This window comes from Littorina saxatilis, linkage group LG10, assembly GCF_037325665.1.
Source record: "Littorina saxatilis isolate snail1 linkage group LG10, US_GU_Lsax_2.0, whole genome shotgun sequence".
Taxonomy (NCBI): Eukaryota; Metazoa; Mollusca; class Gastropoda; order Littorinimorpha; family Littorinidae; genus Littorina; species Littorina saxatilis.
In genome coordinates, this window is record NC_090254.1 from 11,151,135 (window position 1) to 11,170,038 (window position 18,904).

At 40.1% G+C, this 18,904-nt stretch overlaps 2 protein-coding genes and 1 non-coding gene across 3 annotated transcripts in view; 1 reads left to right on the top strand and 2 right to left on the bottom strand.

Annotated features, from left to right (window-relative positions):
- Positions 1-18,904, bottom strand: part of LOC138978156 (protein RCC2-like) — a 99,390-nt gene that overhangs the window by 41,435 nt on the left and 39,051 nt on the right. The gene's annotated exons all lie outside the window — the stretch shown is intronic.
- On the top strand, positions 8,042-10,773 carry LOC138979190 (uncharacterized). Its single transcript, XM_070351983.1, has 3 exons — positions 8,042-8,103; positions 9,024-9,978; positions 10,121-10,773. Exon 2 carries the CDS (start codon positions 9,061-9,063, stop codon positions 9,736-9,738), a length of 678 nt encoding a protein of 225 aa, XP_070208084.1. The 5' UTR covers positions 8,042-8,103; positions 9,024-9,060; the 3' UTR covers positions 9,739-9,978; positions 10,121-10,773.
- Positions 18,776-18,848, bottom strand: Trnar-ucu (transfer RNA arginine (anticodon UCU)). Its single transcript has one exon. It is a non-coding gene; the product is annotated as a tRNA-Arg (tRNA).

The following is an 18,904-nucleotide window of genomic DNA, read 5'->3' on the forward strand; positions in this document are numbered from 1 at the left end:
ATTAAATAAATGTTTATCAATGTCAGTGATATGCGGACGTTTTTTCTCTCCCCCCCCCCCCCCCCCCCCTCAAAGTAACTGTCGCACAACTTGACAGTGACACATCAGCAGCCGCTGTGAGAGAGAGAGAGAGAGAGAGAGAGAGAGAGACTTCCGAAATAAAATAGGAAAGCAAATAGTAATCACGCGACTGGAAGACTAAGTTACTCACTAGTTACTTACTGTTACAGTTTCACTTTCGCCTATTCTTTGTTGTCAAAAAGTTTTCACGCGCAGAGCCGATGTCAAAATCCCTGAGTGACTTGCGATGGACCGGGAACCGAAAGAAATGGCGCGAAAAATATGATGTCTGATGTCTGTGTGTGTAGATCTTTTTCTCGGCGACAAGAAAGATTTCTCCGCTCCCTGACCACCTACATTGCTCAAATAATCTGCTAGCAAATACTTTAGATCTGGCACAAACGTACTGAAAGACATTTCGGAGCTCACCTCCTTGTTATTTTTGACGTCATGTTTGACACCTTGACATCAAGTGTCATCAATGGAGACATAATCGCAACATTGTAGCGCTGTCACAACAAGCCATCCAAATCTCTCTCTCTCTCTCTCTCTCTCTCTCTCTCTCTCTCTCTCTCTCTCTCTCTCTCTCTCTCTCTCTCTCTCTCTCTCTGTGTCTCTCTCTCTCTCTTCTCTCTCTCTCTCCCTCCCTCGTACTGACAAACGATTTTTGTCAATTACTACTTTTTTTTTACCGGTCAAACCAAATAACAATCGGTACGTCTGACCGACATCCACTTTTTTTCCGGTATTGGCGAATCTTAACCGGTAAAATACCGGAAATTACCGGTAAACGCGATCCCTGACAATCTCTGCATGTTTTCAACAGCTTCATAATATAATCCATAGAGGCATAGTTCAAATGTTCACTTTACTGTCACAATTTTAGAAGTAAAATTTAAAACGTCGTGTAAAAGCATGCACATATGTACATTCTGATCAATCTCCGATTTCATGGTGTCCACCAGTTCTGGTGCATGTACTACCCTGGCCAAGTTTCCTCTCAAGACATCAAAGAGACCGCCCCATAGGTTAAACTCCCCATAGGTTAAACTTGGTCACTGACCCGGGAGTGACCCGGGTGCAGGAAGTGTTTCCTCTCTCATAAAGGGGAACCACCTCTCATAGCTAAAACTGGGTCACAGTGTCTATAAACAAGGCCACCCAGCTATCACAATGGACCTGCCTTTGATCTCGCCTCACACACAGATCGTTGTAGCCTTGTGACTTTTTAGAGCACAGTCATAGCTTAGCAGCTGATTGGAATAGTGAAAACACAGCGGCGGTGGCTGTTCCGTGCACCTCCCGCTGTTTGTTCAGAGTTCGCTCAAAGTTCGCTCATCACGGGATGTGCACTTGTGTTTGTGTATTTTTGTGTATTTTTGAGTCACTTGAGAAAAAGTGACTCTATGTAATCGGTCAGTGTTAGTCTGTCGGGCCGGCCGTCCGTAGACACCACCTTAACGTTGGACTTTTCTCGGAAACTATCAAAGCGATCGGGCTCATATTTTGTTTAGTCGTGACCTCCAATGACCTCTACACTTTAACGATGGTTTCGTTGACCTTTGACCTTTTTCAAGGTCACAGGTCAGCGTCAAAGGAAAAATTAGACATTTTATATCTTTGACAAAGTTCATCGGATGTGATTGAAACTTTGTAGGATTATTCTTTACATCAAAGTAAATGACCTCTACACTTTAACGATGGTTTCGTTGACCTTTGACCTTTTTCAAGGTCACAGGTCAGCGTCAAAGGAAAAATTAGACATTTTATATCTTTGACAAAGTTCATCGGATGTGATTGAAACTTTGTAGGATTATTCTTTACATCAAAGTATTTACATCTGTAGCCTTTTACGAACGTTATCAGAAAAACAAGGGAGATAACTAGCCTTTTCTGTTCGGCAACACACAACTTAACGTTGGGCTTTTCTCGGAAACTATAAAAGTGACCGGGCTCAAATTTTATGTGAACGTGACTCATTGTGTTGTGAACAGCAATTTCTTCCTGTCCATCTGATGCCTCATATAATATTCAGAACTGCGAAAGTGACTCGATCGAGCGTTTGCTCTTCTTGTTGTCTTTGGAGACAGTTATTGACATCAGTTCGCTGTAGCTTTGTGACTTTTAGAGACAAAACGGCTCTGGGGCGATGAAAACGTGTTTGTTATAAGAGGGGTTCGTTATGCAAATGAGTTCAAAAGGTTCGTTGTGGCCGGAAAGTAACAAGTAAGAAATAGAAGGCTGTCTGCCGGGAAATCAATGGCAGTTCGTTAAAAGCGGGATTTCGTTATACCAGGTTCGTTATACCTGGACTCCACTGTACTGACAAACATGCGAGTGCATGTGTTCTCAAGATTTTGTTTGGTGCTTTGGTCAGATAACTTATTTTTTTTGTAATTTCTGTTATGATGCATATGTAATGTGCAGAATATTGTTTTCAGTGTACTTTCAGCATAAAGTATGTTTGAGGAAGTGTTTTTGTGAACCCTATGCAGTATTTGTTGTTTTTAGCTGTTATCATGACTGTTGCTATTTGATTTTTGTTACATTACAAGCATCTATATTTAAACAGGGCACTTCAAAAAATTTCTTGAGATTTGTGCACACTTTTTTCAATGTTACATCAGAGGCTTTTAATAGCATCTTCAACTCGGCTGCAGACACATTTTATTGTTTTATGTTGGGTTACAAATGTTTGTGATGAATGTCCTGTACGTATTCAGAAAAGCCATGTTAGGACTCTACAAGCATGAATACTCAAATTCAGTTTAAATTCTTGTACTTGAAAGCTGTTTATTACAGTAGCAGTAAGCTTGCTTGTACTTATGAATATAATTTATAGTGTGGATGTTTTTCCTACTATCTGATATTGATGTTGATTTATCTAGCAAACCGTTGAAATTGTACTTTTATGAGCTCATTTTTTGTCATCCATCTTGGTTTTTTTGGTTTTTGGGGGTTTTTTTGCTTGCTTGCTTGCTTGTTTGTTTGAATACAAAAGGCTGAAAATATTTCAGACTTCAGATGCAGATTAAAAACAACTCCTGAGTCAAGTCATTTTAAGAAAATCTATGTGTGTTTACCATACCATCCTTAAAAATATCCAGTGTTTAGTTTGCATGTGTGTGTTTGACTTAATTTTTCTGAGTGAATAGCATGCAACTTGACAAGATGCATTTGGTATGGTGCAAGCATAATAAGATTATTCTCAGACTATAATTATATGCTCCTAGTTTCACCTTGGAGGACAGTACGTTCCATTCTTCTTTGCTGGTGTTCATTGGCATTTACACCGTTCATGTGTTCAGTGTAGCTAGCATATACAGAGTGATGTTTGCGTGAGCACGTCTCAATTGATCTGCCTAGAGCTCTGTTTTTTGTGTTTAGTAAAAAGAAGAATAAAGGAAAAGAAGGAAAGAAGAGAGGAAAAGAAAAAGCGTTATGGAGAAACAAAGTCATTTGTACCAGTTGAGAAGCTTGGCAGACAGACATGTGTGTTTCTGGGTTGGGCAATAAATGACACACTTAGTCAATGAGCTATTTCAGTAAAAGGGGAACCCCCCGCGGGTTAGGGGGAAGAATTTACCCGATGCTCCCCAGCATGTTGTAAGAGGCGACTAACGGATTCTGTTTCTCCTTTTACCCTTGTTAAGTGTTTCTTGTATACATGTATAGAATATAGTCAATGTTTGTAAAGATTTTAGTCAAGCAGTATGTAAGAAATGTTAAGTCCTTTGTACTGGAAACTTGCATTCTCCCAGTAAGGTAATACATTGTACTACGTTGCAAGCCCCTGGAGCAAATTTTTGATTAGTGCTTTTGTGAACAAGAAACAATTAACAAGTGGCTCTATCCCATTTCCCCCCTTCCCCCGTTGCGATATAACCTCCGTGGTTGAAAACGACGTTTAACACCAAATAAAGTAAAGAAAGTAAAAGGGGGGGAGGGGGGTGTTATATCTCATGTTTTGTTCTGTTTCAGTATGCCAGCTCTTTGGGTACCCCCCGCGGGTTAGGGGGAAGAATTTACCCGATGCTCCCCAGCATGTCGTAAGAGGCGACTAACGGATTCTGTTTCTCCTTTTACCCTTGTAAAGTGTTTCTTGTATAGAATATAGTCAATGTTTGTAAAGATTTTAGTCAAGCAGTATGTAAGAAATGTTGAGTCCTTTGTACTGAAAACTTGCATTCTCCCAGTAAGGTCATATATTGTACTACGTTGCAAGCCCCTGGAGCAATTTTTTGATTAGTGCTTTTGTGAACAAGAAACAATTAACAAGTGGCTCTATCCCATCTTCCCCCCCTTTCCCCGTCGCGATATAACCTTGAACGGTTGAAAACGACGTTAAACACCAAATAAAGAAAGAAAGAAAGAAAGAAAGCTCTTTGGGTTTTTTCCACTCACAAATTTGGTTTGACAGCATTTTTCCTCAATGCACAAATTTAAGTTATATTACGAATGTGTTTTTGTATACATAGAATTAGAAAGTACTTGCACATGCTATTTGGAACAAACTGGGAGAAATTAGCTGTGATAACTATTGATGTACTTAAAAAGATTAGTATTTTGATAAGCACCGCAATTTTGTTTGTTGCATTTTTTACATGTCAATAAAAGTTCATTGATTATGACTTAAAAAGTACTCGGAGTTCACAGGCAGTTGGGTTTTCCCTGTGTATGTATGTGTTATGTCGGTGAAGGTTGTGTGTGTGCGTGCATGTGTGTGTGTGTGTGTTTCACAGACTTCTAACTTTTTAATTAAGTTTTCTGTGTGTGTGTGCATGTATTCTTTTTACATTTAGTCAAGTTTTGACTAAATCAGTAAATGTTTTAACGTAGAGGGGGGAATCAAGACGAGGGTTGTGGTGTATGTGTGTGTGTGTGTGTGTGTGTCTGTCTGTGTGTGTGTGTGTGTGTGTGTGTGTAGAGCGATTCAGACCAAACTACTGGACCGATCTTTATGAAATTTGACATGAGAGTTCCTGGGTATGATATCCCCGGACGTTTTTTTCTTTTTTTTGATGTCATATCCGGCTTTTTGTAAAAGTTGAGGCGGCACTGTCACACCCTCATTTTTCAATCAAATTGATTGAAATTTTGGCCCAGCAATCTTCGACGAAGGCCGGACTTCGGTATTGCATTTCAGCTTGGTGGCTTAAAAATTAATTAATGACTTTGGTCATTAAAAATCTGAAAATTGTAAAAAAACTAAAAAAAATTTAAAACGATCCAAATTTACGTTTATCTTATTCTTCATCATTTTCTGATTCCAAAAACATATAAATATGTTATATTCGGACTAAAAACAAGCTCTGAAAATTAAAAATATAAAAATTATTATTAAAATAAAATGTCCGAAATCGATTTAAAAACAATTTCATCTTATTCCTTGTGGGTTCCTGATTCCAAAAACATATAGATGTGATATGTTTGGATTAAAAACACGCTCAGAAAGTTAAAAAGAGTAGAGATAAAGAAAAGCGTGCTATCCTTCTCAGCGCAACTACTACCCCGCTCTTCTTGTCAATTTCACTGCCTGTGCATCGAGCGCTGGACTGACGATGCTGCGAGTATACGCTCTTGCTGTAGAAATGCAGTGAGTTCAGTTTCATTCTGTTAGTTCGACAGCTTGACTAAATGTTGTAATTTCGCCTTACGCGACTTGTTTCCTGTTTGTGGATTACCCAGTTATGGCAAAACTAGGACTATATAAAGCTCCCAGTCAACAACAGTTATGGTAAAACTAGGACTTTATAAAGCTCCCAGTCAACAACAGTTATGGCAAAACTAGGACTATATAAAGCTCCCAGTCAACAACAGTTATAGCAAAACTAGGACTATATAAAGCTCCCCGTCAACAACAGTTATGGCAAAACTAGGACTATATAAAGCTCCCAGTCAACAACAGTTATGGCAAAACTAGGACTATATAAAGCTCCCAGTCAACAACAGTTATGGCAAAACTAGGATTATATAAAGCTCCCAGTCAACAACAGTTATGGCAAAACTAGGACTATATAAAGCTCCCAGTCAACAACAGTTATGGCAAAACTAGGACTATATAAAGCTCCCAGTCAACAACAGTTATGGCAAAACTAGGACTATATAAAGCTCCCAGTCAACAACAGTTATGGCAAAACTAGGACTATATAAAGCTCCCAGTCAACAACAGTTATGGCAAAACTAGGATTATATAAAGCTCCCAGTCAACAACAGTTATGGCAAAACTAGGACTATTATATAAAGCTCCCAGTCAACAACAGTTATGGCAAAACTAGGATTATATAAAGCTCCCAGTCAACAACAGTTATGGCAAAACTAGGATTATATAAAGCTTCCAGTCAACAACAGTTATGGTAAAAATAGGATTATATAAAGCTCCCAGTCAACAACAGTTATGGCAAAACTAGGACTAGTTTATAAAGCTCCCAGTCAAAAACAGTTATGGCAAAACTAGGACTATATAAAGCTCCCAGTAAACAACAACATTAAAAACACACACGCGCACACACACACACCAAATTTGTTCAACAAACACTTAACCTGGCGAAGGGTGTTACTTTTTCTGTTTATGAAGAATTAGCAGGTTTCTGGGTGAATTTGATAGAAGAATGTTCACTTTGTGGGGGTTTTTTTTTGTTGGGGGGGGGGGGGGGGGCGGGTGAGTACAAATGATTGACTGACACATCATTTTCATTTCTTGAAATGCAAGGAATCTGAAACTCTCTCTCTCTCTCCACCCTCTCTCTCTCTCTCTCTCTCTCTCTCTCTCTCTCTCCTCCACCCTCTCCACCCTCTCTCTCTCTCTCTCTCTCTCTCTCTCTCTCTCTCTCTCTCTCTCTCTCTCTCTGAGAGAGACTCGATTAACGATGACATAATCATGTGAATCTTACAGTTCTGTCTAATGTATACTATATTAATATTACTATATAATTATATTCACGTCAGTCATATTACATATTCATAGCATATAGTATTCATATTGTTTTACTTCGTATATTAGACTTGTGTTTCGTGTGGCCGTGGTGCTTATATATGCTTATTTACTGTACATTTACATGTTATGCCTATATGAATTCATTATATTATGTTGTTTATATGCGTGCGGTGTGTTAGTGTGAATGTAAAGGGCACGTTGTAAGATTAGGCCCTTGGCTTAAAATGTTTACCCTATATGTCAATAAAATGTTCTAAGTCTAAGTCTAAGTCTAAGTCTCTCTCTCTCTCTCTCTCTCTCTCTCTCTCTCTCTCTCTCTCTCTCTCTCTCTCTTTTAGGGGCGGGGACGTAGCTCAGTTGGTAGCGCGCTGGCTTTGTAGCCAGTTGGTCGCTATCAGCGTGGATTCGATCCCCACGTTCGGCGAGAGATTTATTTATCGGAGTCTCAGTGACTTTGTGCAGACTCTCTTCGGTGTCCGAACACCCCCGTGTGCACACATGCGCACGAAAAAAACATCCCACGTTCACAGCGAAAGTCTCAGGGCTTGGAAAACACGAAGACACGCATGCATCATCATCAGTCTCTCGTCTCTGATGATCATGATCGTATTTCGATACTTTGACGAGACAAACCCCCCAATGCTGGTGTGAGCCACAGCGGGCTTGTTCGAATCAAAGTATCACACCGTATGATCTTCAGCGTATTACCAATACCTGTCCCAATATAGACCAGTTGGTCTAAGAGGACGTTAAACCCTAATAGTCAGTCTCTCTCTTTCTGGCGAGGGCCAGATGCAAAAAAGCACATGTAGGCTATGCTTATTCTTGTCACCCTCGTAAAATACAGATTTGTCATTGTCATTGTCATTGTAATTCTCTCTCTCTCTCTCTCTCTCTCTCTCTCTCTCTCTCTCTCTCTCTCTCTCTCTGTTTTTTTTTTCTTCTTCTTTTTGTATGTGTCCTTACCATGCTATTTTGTTTATGTTGGGGGGGGGGGGGGGGGGCGTCGCTGTCAACAAAGAGTGCGCATGTCCGAGGGTTCAACTTCCGGTGAAATCAAAAGTTGAAACTTGTGACTTGATTTCCGAGTCCGCCCAATTTTCGGTGTAAGTACACTCCATTGTAACCCTTGAGTTGCTATGTAAACGCAGTCTCAGTTCAACAAGGCTGATAGAGCTACGCGGATGTCATGCAAGCCTCGTAAATTCTGCATGCGGCCTCGATACAAGCAGTCGTTCTTCCCACGATCCACAATAGAGTGGAATCACCTGGACAACACAGTTGTCCACTCAGCCTCTATTGAGGCATTCAAGGCGGCGCTGACTACCAGCCGCCGATAAGCGACGTCGCTGCGCACACCCACCCGTCGCGCCAAAGCCAGCAATCTGGATGCTAGCGACGTAACCTACAGATACAGATACAGAGATCTGTATAAAAACCGATTTAAAGTGCTACTGTAAAGTGTACAAACTCCACCTTTCCTTTTCTGTTTTCATTTCTCACTCTTCGATCTTTTCAGCAAGAACTGCACAACAATGTGAAAATAAGACCGTTCCTTTATTCTTGTCACACACGCAGAGGGACACTATAAGTCAAACTACTCGTCGAGTAAAACAGGCCTATCATTTCCAAGCACGCTCAATGATCAATCAGTTGCTTTGGTCGACAGAGCCTTGAGTAATAGTAACATAGAAATTTATAATGAGAGCGCTGCGACGTAATTTCTATGCATTCTCGCTCTTGACGTCATTCCATATATACATTGTCATTGAAGAGAAAAATGGAATTGGATACTGCAATAGGAGCGAACACTACCAGTACCAGACTACAACAGAGATACGAGCAATCAAGATGAATTTGGCATCATGCCCTTGATATCGAGTGACTAATACAGTAATAGTAATAATGACTACATTTTATGAGTAATGTTCTGATGAAAGATGTACAGTGCATTTGTTTATGTACATGTATGGGCACAAGCCATGATCAAAGGCTAAATGTTGACAAGTTGTATGGTGTGTCACAGGCTGTCCTACCTCCAGAGTCGCAGGAGCTTCACAAAGATGGGGCAGCTGTCATCAAGACAGGAACTCATCAACCACGAGCTGTCCAACCCCGCAGCGCGGGACTGGATGTGTGTCAGCCTGGCGCTGCGCGATGCCACCAAGGCTCTGGCGGCCAGCATGCACACGTGGATCAGCCGCATGCACCGTCGAATCAAACGCGTCGTCCCTCACTCAGACCCTTGCACTCAGAACTGCAGTCAGAGGAAGCAAGACGTCAGCTTCTGGTGTCCAACGTGCCTGGCCTGGCAGCAACAGATTCTCTCCCTGTGTGAGCCTCACTACAAATCCAGGGTGGTCTGGTCAAGGTTTCGCTCTCAGGACTGGCCGGACAACCCGTACGAAGCTGCTCGAGTCTTCATCCCTCGCGCTCACCGCTTTTACTACAAGTCTAATGAGTTCCACGAGGACATCCGCTATGCTCTGTGCTTCCTGGAGAACTGCTCTATGATGGAGGTCCCCCAGGATCTGATCCAGAAATCCTGGGTCCTGCGCAACAGCTTCAAGCGCCGGGGTCGCATGCGCGCCAAGAGAAGAGACATGCAGCAAGCGTTGACCGTGTTGATAGACTTGCTGAAATTGCCGCAGATCGCAGAACATGAGGCTGTGGGTCCTGTGCTGCAGAAACTGACTTCTCTCAAGGGCAGTAGTGAGGAGAGCTCTTGCACAATATTGTGAGAAAATGCTGAAGAAAACGAGTGACGGGTTGTCAGAAATTTGTGGAAAAAATAAAGCATATCATTGACCACTAGCCTGTAGGCACTGTGCGTGTCAGAAATTAAACAGCAGTATAGAATGTAGCTTTTGTGCAATATGGTGAGAAAACGCTGGAGAAAAGAGTAACTGATTGTCAGAAGTTTGCAGGTGAATAGGAGTGAAAATGTGACTGCATGTTTGTTCTGGAAAAAGTGCAGAATTGTGTCTGTAACTATTCTTCTTCTTCTTCTGCGTTCGTGGGCTGAAACTCCCACGTACACTCGTGTTTTTTGCACGAGTGGAATTTTACGTGTATGACCGTTTTTTACCCCGCCATTTAGGCAGCCATACGCCGTTTTCGGAGGAGTCTGTAACTATGATGTTTGTAGAGTTGTGTAATGTATGTATGAGTGTTCATCGAGTTGTGTGTGTGTGTGAGCATCTGTTCACTTGTGCCTGGTTGGAAACAGTCATGCTTCCTGAGTTCCTCAAAACAGCTGAGATTTTTGCTTCAAATATTGTCTGAGAACTGAGCCCTGGTTTTAAACTTTTTTTTTTAACCAGTTAAAAAATTCGGTCTTTGTTTTGGGTTATATAATATATATATGATAATTGATATGTATGCATGAAGTGCCATTATTGTTTGTTTGAGAATACTTTAGTGCAAAACAATGGTTCTGTAATACATACAAAATGTCCAGAGAATTAGCAATATATATCTAACATTGACTGACTGTGTGATGATCTGGATCTGGATCTGGATAACCCGCCTGGGTTGGTGGTTGGCGGGTGCGCCACAGAAGCCGACGACGACTATCAACGTGACGTTTTTTGGGTATGCGCATCTAAAAGAGTCTTAAAAGTTCACTGTACACAAGGTCTGCAAGTACACAAGTACACTGCTATTGGTCTGTTTCGACAGTGATATCAAAATCTCGACCTCTGGTCTCGATTTTGATATCACTGTCTCAACAGACCATAGCAGAAGATATCATCACACAGTCCGTCAATATTGGGTAATATTGACGGACTGTGTGATGCAAGGGCGGATCTGGGGGGGGGGGGGTTACACGGGTTACGTACCCCCCCCCCCCCCCACCCCCCCAAAAAAGAGGTAATTTATTGGCTCAGGATGCACCAGATAGCTCTATTTTGCTTCTTTGGATAAAAAAAAATTTCGGGGGGGCATGCCCCCGGACCCCCCTAGAGGCTTAGGCGCCTTTGGCGCCGTCAACTTGTATCTTCGCAGTCATTTTGTAACCCCCCCCTCCAAAGTGAATTGATCCGCCCTTGTGATGATATCTTCTGCTATGGTCTGTTGAGACAGTGATATCAAAATTGCGACTGGAGGTCGGTCGAGATTTTGATATCACTGTCGAAACAGACCAATAGCAGAAGATATATCATCACACAGTCAGTCAATGTTAGATATATTGCTAATTCTCTGGACATGTTGTATTTACTGTAAAGAAATTACAAAAGTATTTGTCTCAGTTTTGGCTGTTCAATATCCCTCCCTCTGATTATTATTTCTTTTTGTTCACTCTTTTCTTGTACTTTTCAGCATTTTCAAATGTCTTTTCTTTCAAAAAGTCTTTAGTCACTTGCTCAACTAAATTCTGGGATCATTACATTTTCATATATTATATATTTGTTTGTTTTTAAATTTAGGTGTTTTTGTTTTTGAAGTGGGGAAGCAATAAAGAGGTCGTCGATATCAAAACTGAAATCGACGGAAATGTCGTCGATATCACTTTTGCACTGAGCTCAGTTTTGCCCAATTGACCAATGGAAATCCACGTAACATATGAAATAGCAACTCTAAGAGAGGCTTGATTTTGACGAGCGCACAATAGCTCAATCGTTTAGGGCGTTTATGTGGCAAGGCGTAGGTGCGTGGTTCGACACTCCTTATGGACCGAATATTTTTTTGTTTATTATTTTCATCCGAGCATGCAGCTTTCACTTTTTTCTTCTGCACTCATTTCTGGCTCTCTCTTTCTTTTATTTCAATATTTTTTTAATTTATTTTTTTAATTTAAATTTTTTTTTTTAATGTATAAAAATAAAAATAAATATATCTTCTTCTGCTTCTGCGTTCGTGGGCTGAAACTCCCACGTACACTCGTGTTTTTTGCACGAGTGGATATTTACGTGTATGACCGGTTTTTTACCCCGCCATTTAGGCAGCCATACGCCGTTTTCGGAGGAAGCATGCTGGGTATTTTCGTGTTTCTATAACCCACCGAACTCTGACATGGATTACAGGATCTTTATCGTGCGCACTTGGTCTTGTGCTTGCGTGTACACACGGGGGGTGTTCGGACACCGAGGAGAGTCTGCACACAAAGTTGACTCTGAGAAATAAATCTCTCGCCGAACGTGGGGACGAACTCACGCTGACAGCGGCCAACTGGATACAAATCCAGCGCGCTACCGACTGAGCTACATCCCCGCCCACAAAATAACTATATTTCTTCTGCACTCCTTTCTCGCTCTCTCTTTCATTTTATTTTAATTTTTGTAATTAAAAAATTTTTTCAATTATTTTTTAAAAAATGTTTTTTAATTCTTTTAATTTTTTTATCAGTGTCAAAAGTTAGACACATAATTAATTTTAAGTACACCTGTATTTTATGATAAATACACCTGTATTTGATAATACATTCGTACAGTTCATCGGAGTTCATTCCGTAACTTCAAAGGGATCTAAAATGACTTGTTATGATTACAAGTACCGTAATATCCCTAGCAAACGCCCAGTATCTAGCAAACACCCACCCCCCACTTTTGGCCAAAAGTTGTGCAGAGGGGTCACTACCTAGGAAACGCCCACCCCGGTTGTTGTTTTTATATTTAGTCAAGTTTTGACTAAATATTTTAACATCGAGGGGGAATCGAAACGAGGGTCGTGGTGTATGTGCGTGCGTGTGTGTGTGTGTGTAGAGCGATTCAGACTAAACTACTAGACCGATCTTTATGAAATTTGACATGAGAGTTCCTGGGTATGAAATCCCCGAACGTTTTTTTCATTTTTTTGATAAATGTCTTTGATGACGTCATATCCGGCTTTTCGTGAAAGTTGAGGCGGCACTGTCACGCCCTCATTTTTCAACCAAATTGGTTGAAATTTTGGTCAAGTAATCTTCGACGAAGCCCGGGGTTCGGTATTGCATTTCAGCTTGGTGGCTTAAAAATTAATTAATGACTTTGGTCATTAAAAATCGGAAAATTGTAAACAAAAATAAAAATTTATAAAACGATCCAAATTTACGTTTATCTTATTCTCCATCATTTGCTGATTCCAAAAACATATAAATATGTTATATTCGGATTAAACTCTGAAAATTAAATATATAAAAATTATTATCAAAATTAAATTGTCCAAATCAATTTAAAAACACTTTCATCTTATTCCTTGTCGGTTCCTGATTCCAAAAACATATAGATATGATATGTTTGGATTAAAAACACGCTCAGAAAGTTAAAACAAAGAGAGGTACAGAAAAGCGTGCTATCCTTCTTAGCGCAACTACTACCCCGCTCTTCTTGTCAATTTCACTGCCTTTGCCGTGAGCGGTGGACTGACGATGCTACGAGTTTTCGGTCTTGCTGAAAAATGGCAGCTACTTGACTAAATATTGTATTTTCGCCTTACGCGACTTGTTTTAAATTAGTTTTAAGACGGTCGGCCTCCTTTATCTACGATATGTGCACATTCATAATGATTGTGTGCGTACATATGTCACTTGTGCGTGCGTGCATGTATGTGTGTGTGTGTGTGTGTGAGTGTGTGTGTGTGTGTGTGTGTAAAAGTGAACAATTTTACGTCTCATTAACAAAGAAAACATGTATTCTTACACAAACTGTTACCCTAAAAATCACGCATCTCCACACTTTCTGGGCACTGTTTTGTGAGAAAAGCTCGTATCAACATTCATTGAAGAGTGACGGCTTCATCTGACCACGAATTCTCAATTTCTTATCAGGAACCCACTTCTGGCATCACAAAGATTCATAAAATATTGGAATTTGATTTTGTGATTTTTTAATTCAGTTCTTTTCGTTTTTCTCAAAACAACAAAAATGACAATACGGGGTTTGGTTTGAACACCGATGTAACGTTCAACCATGCTGAAGCACACATCCTATACAGTAACATACAAACTGAAAGCCCTGAGATATCTTGAAAACGAATCTGCAGGCTATGTTTCGGTATGTGCCCGTGAGTTTTCTGTTGACAAAAGAAGAATGAGAGAGTGGAGGGAACACAGAGACATAACAAAACGGCAATACGGGAAAGAAAAGGAAAAACGAAAGTTGTCTGAAGGACCGCCAGTTAGATCTCAAGAAGTTGACCAAGGTGTGATGAAATACTTGGAAGAGGATTTCTAAACAAGAGAAGAAACTGAATTGTGCTGAACTTATTCTAAGAATGAGAAGAATCAAGGTCACGTGTGTTCTTCTTTTATTTTATTTTTTTATATCACAGAATGTTGATCTTAATTTGTTTAAACAAGCGGTGTGTTTATTTTTCATTAGAATTGCATAAATCACATGGCTGTATCTTTTTTTTTTCTCTGGTGAAAATGTGATGACACTTTATCTTGCAAAGGGGTGTATACCTAGCAAACGCCCACCCCCTACTTTTACCCGAAATTTGTGCGGAGGGGGGGGTGTGGGCGTTTGCTAGGGATTTTACGGTACAGGTTCTACAAATTTGGAGACTTAAATGCCTCTGAATTATGAGCTATGAATTTAACACGCTAAAGTTCAAGATTACCAGCTATGAATTTAACACGCTAAAGTTCAAGATTACCAATAACACGATATAGCGGCTAATTCTCGCACCGAATTCCAACATTTTGCATCTTTGGTCAAAAACGCGCACAGGCGTTCCAAGTTCAAATTCAAGTTGATTAGATCTGGATGTGGATGCCCCACTGACTCAGTGTAGATCGTGGGGAATACGTCACAAGAACCGAATTCGTCTGATAAAACAATTAACTTACCCCCCCAGTGCTGTGCGAACCTGGACAACAGCGTTAACCCCTTCACTGCCCACCCTGTATGTAATACGTGGTCATTTTCTGTTTATCGTACGCCCATAACCGTATCTCATACGTGGGGTTTGTGTCAACAACATTTCAGGACATTTCTGAAAACTAAATGGGAGGTAACCACTGTCCAAGTACTTGTAGGGGTTCTAAACACAGTTCTTTCCCATAGACCGTTCGGATAAGTTACTACCACTGTGGCAGTGAAGGGGTTAAACTGCACTCGCAAACCCTCCAAAACATCAGGGACATTTGCCGCCCCCGCCCCCGCCATCTTAACACTATTGTGACTAGCACTGCCACGGCATTAACGTCCTGCCTGCCCAAGCTTGCCACCAAGAAACTTCCCAAAAATCAGTAACTGTAAAGAAATCTGTCTAGCAAGCTTGAATTAAGTCCAATCACCACCAAATTTTGTGTACTAATTCAAAAATGGATGCCCAGTTCAGTCGTGCTATTTATAAGTTTGTCACGCGATTTGTTTTAGCAAAGGGGGGTGAAAGGGGGATAATTTGTGTTTTTTAACGTTTTTTTGTGTGTGTTTTATTTTCCACTGCTTTTTTTAAAAGTTATTTTTTAACAGAAAGTATTATAAATAATGTTATAACCAAACAAGGTGTAAAACCTATGAATTAGCTGAAATATTGTTAACATTGTACACAGAAATAAGGAGACAGTACAAAGAAAAAAACAAGCAAATCACGCATTCACTCACAGCATCCTGACTCAAATGAAACAAAACTGTAACACTCACCAAATGATGTCTAGGTAATCCATATTGAATATAAGTCACATTTTCACAACAAAGTACCAACTGTACACCTATGAACAATTCCAAAAGGATTTGAAGGCTCCAGCCATCCATTGTTATCAGTGCTGCCACGCCCCCATAGCTCCTGCACGATTCCAAGATACATGTTCGTCTAGCAGTATCACCCCCTACCACGTGTAGTTTGCCGACTCGTACTAGCAACAACGGGACTGTTTCTTCCTCAATATCACTGCTATTATCGCTTTCTTGAGGCTAAAACGACACGATGTATCATGATCTACAGGATCCTCAAGATCCAACATCCGGAGAATCTCCTCCCGTGACAAGGCTCGCCTTCGATTCATTTTTCTTGTTCGAAAACACCACGCAAATCTGCACTAATTTGATCAAGCCGGAAGAGAAAACCACGTGTATCAAGGGAAACAACTCAATTTATTGCAGTCTTCAAAAACCGGGAAGCAATCACGAGTCTTGTACCTTGTATGACTGGTACTGAAAAATGCGCGTCCCGTCCATGGGCGTGTCAGCGCGGTTACTGATTTATCAGTGTCCCGTCGCGAAAGTGTTAAGCTGTTCTGTCAAAAGGCGGCAAAGCGAGGCGATGAAGACGCTTATAAGCTTAGTGTTTTTCATGTGGATTCCCAGTCCAAGTTTTTAAGTCGCTTAACCACGTGACTAATAACTGATTAATACAGGTGTATTTATTATTAAATGCGGATGTATTTATTATTAAATACAGGTGTATTTATTATTAATTACACCTGTATTTTATAATAAATACACCTGTATTTAATAATAAATACACCTGTATTTAAAAATAAATACACCTGTATTTTATAATAAATATACCTGTATTTAAAAATAAATACACCTGTATTTAATAATAAATACACCTGTATTAAAAAAATTACACCTGTAATTTATAATAAATACACCTGTATTTAAAAAAAAAATACACCTGTAATTAATAAAAAAAATACACCTGTAATTAATAATGTATACTTATTGTATACGTCTAAGAAATAAATACAGGTGTATTTATTATTAAATACAGGTGTATTTATTTTAAATTACAGCTGTAATAGTTATGAGCCAAACTGCTTTCCATAAGCGGTGTTGTGTATGTACAGGCGTCTCAGTGGTTAGTCGAGACTATCTAAAATAAGGTCTTGGCGACGACTGTTGTTAATCTGTTACTTTGATGCCGACAGCTCTGTCTGTCTGTCTGTCTGTCATTCTGTCTCTCTCCCCCCCCCCCCCCCCCCCCCTCCCTTTCTCTCTCTCTCTCTCTCTCTCTCGCTCTCTCTCAGTATGGTTTGACTTAAGGTTGCGGATTAGGTCACAGGTCAACTGTTTGTGCAGAGACGGTATCCATGTCCTACCCCCGTGTCACCACGGGCGGCTACTTTGCCCGTTAAGGTCAATGCTTGTTTTGATTTACACATTTGACTGTCTGTGCGGCTGTATTTCTCCTTGCTTATTTGTTTGGGGGAGGGATTGTAATCATGTCTGCTCAGAAGAATTTAGAATTTTTACATATTTTTGTGCTGGGCCGGGAGGAGTGAAGGGTATTTCTTTCCGCTAAGCTTACTGAGGTTGCGAGTTTTGCGTAATCAGTAAGTGTGCTCCTGTTGTTATCGGAAGGGCGAGAGGATTTTAGAAGCTTTATTTGTACTGATTATTTTTCTGACTTGTTAATTTTAATAGTAAAATATGATTACTGTTCTTTAGTTTTTATGTCGTGTGAATTGTTCGATTTGATTTGTGTCTTCCCAAAAGCTTGTGAGTGCGACTGATAGCGGTGTGTGATAATGTATGTGAGCTCATCTTTAGTATTATATGCCACCCTTTTTCATCTAAGTGACGGTCTAAGTGTACCTTTAAAACTTGTAAGTATTGCATTGCGCTTTTGTTTTATTTTTTTTATTTTTTTATCCAAGACAGTATTAGTGCGCTCGTTCTCGATTCTCACACAAAAATAGCCTTGAAAGTTGATGGTAATATTCTCATTCAGCCTGTATGGTTCTCTTGTTGACAGTCACGAATTTTCGCCTCTGGGCATTCCTGTCAGTCTGTCAGTTTGAAAGAAAGACAGATGTCAGTTTTAGCTCTACTCCGGCTGCACGCACCAAAAATGTCAACAACAACAATGAAAAGTCAAGGTACGCGTTTACAAGTTACGGTTCAAGAATATTGACTGCAAACAGTAGAAATACCTAGTCATGCGTAATTTTAAAGACACAGTAAGCCTCCCGTAAACCATCACAGACACTGTCAGGCTTTTACACACAGTACAAACACCCTTTCGTTTAAACACTCGCCGCTTGAGAACATCCTAGGTGCCCTACGTAAAGAGCGAGCAATTTTCAAAGAATTAATTTTGCGGATTGTCTGATCAGACAATCGGACGGTGCGTTTTGGCGCTATACCTAACTTTTAAAATCTAAATAATAAATGGACAGCTTGTTACACAAACATTCTTAAATCATGAAAGAATTCTTTTTTCATCAAGACAAGATCAGTACAATTCGAAGTTTGAAAAGTTTGAAAAAAGAAAAGCCCAGAAGCAGGGTCACGCAAGGTCGTGGTTCTCGTAGCAGACGACGGTTATGCCTATCACCAGTTCCTCTGAACAGTCAAAAGCCATCGCTAGAGATCGTGTGAATCACAGCCGTTTGTTGCGTTTAGATTCAGAGGTACATAATAACGTGCTATTGCAGATAAGCTTTCAGCGAGTCGCATTGAAGTCACAAACTGACGACTACATTGTGAAAAAAAGGAAACTGGATCAGACGGGTTCACGATGGCTCAGGGGTAAGATAAACCACGCAAAAATAAATTCTTTGTAAATTGCTGGTTCTTGACGGAGGGCACCTAGGATGTTCTCAAGCGGTGAGTGTTTAAACTAAAGAGTGTTTGTACTGTGTGTAAAAGCCTGACAGTATCTGTGATGGTTTATGGGAGGCTTACTGTGCCTTTAACGGCCATAAACAAAATATATATCGTTGTTTCTTTCGTAGTAATTGAAAAACCAAGTAACAAAAGTATTAAACAATAAAAAAAAGTAAAAAAACAAATAAAAACAAATAACAAAAATAAAAAAATAATAAAAAAAAAGTATTAAAAAAATAAATAATAATAATAAATAAAGAAATAATAAAAACAAGTAACAAAAAATAAAAAACCAAGTCATCCCCGGCGGGATTCGAACCCGCGACCTCTGGATTAGAAGTCCAGCGCGCTATCCACTGCGCTACGGGGACTTGACGAAAGACTCAGGGCCGTCCAAGTTCCTTATTCGTGGGGACAATTTACATAC

Coding starts and splice junctions, on each gene's coding strand:
- LOC138979190 (XM_070351983.1), top strand. CDS start 9,061: ATGGGGCAGCTGTCATCAAGACAGGAACTCATCAACCACGAGCTGTCC.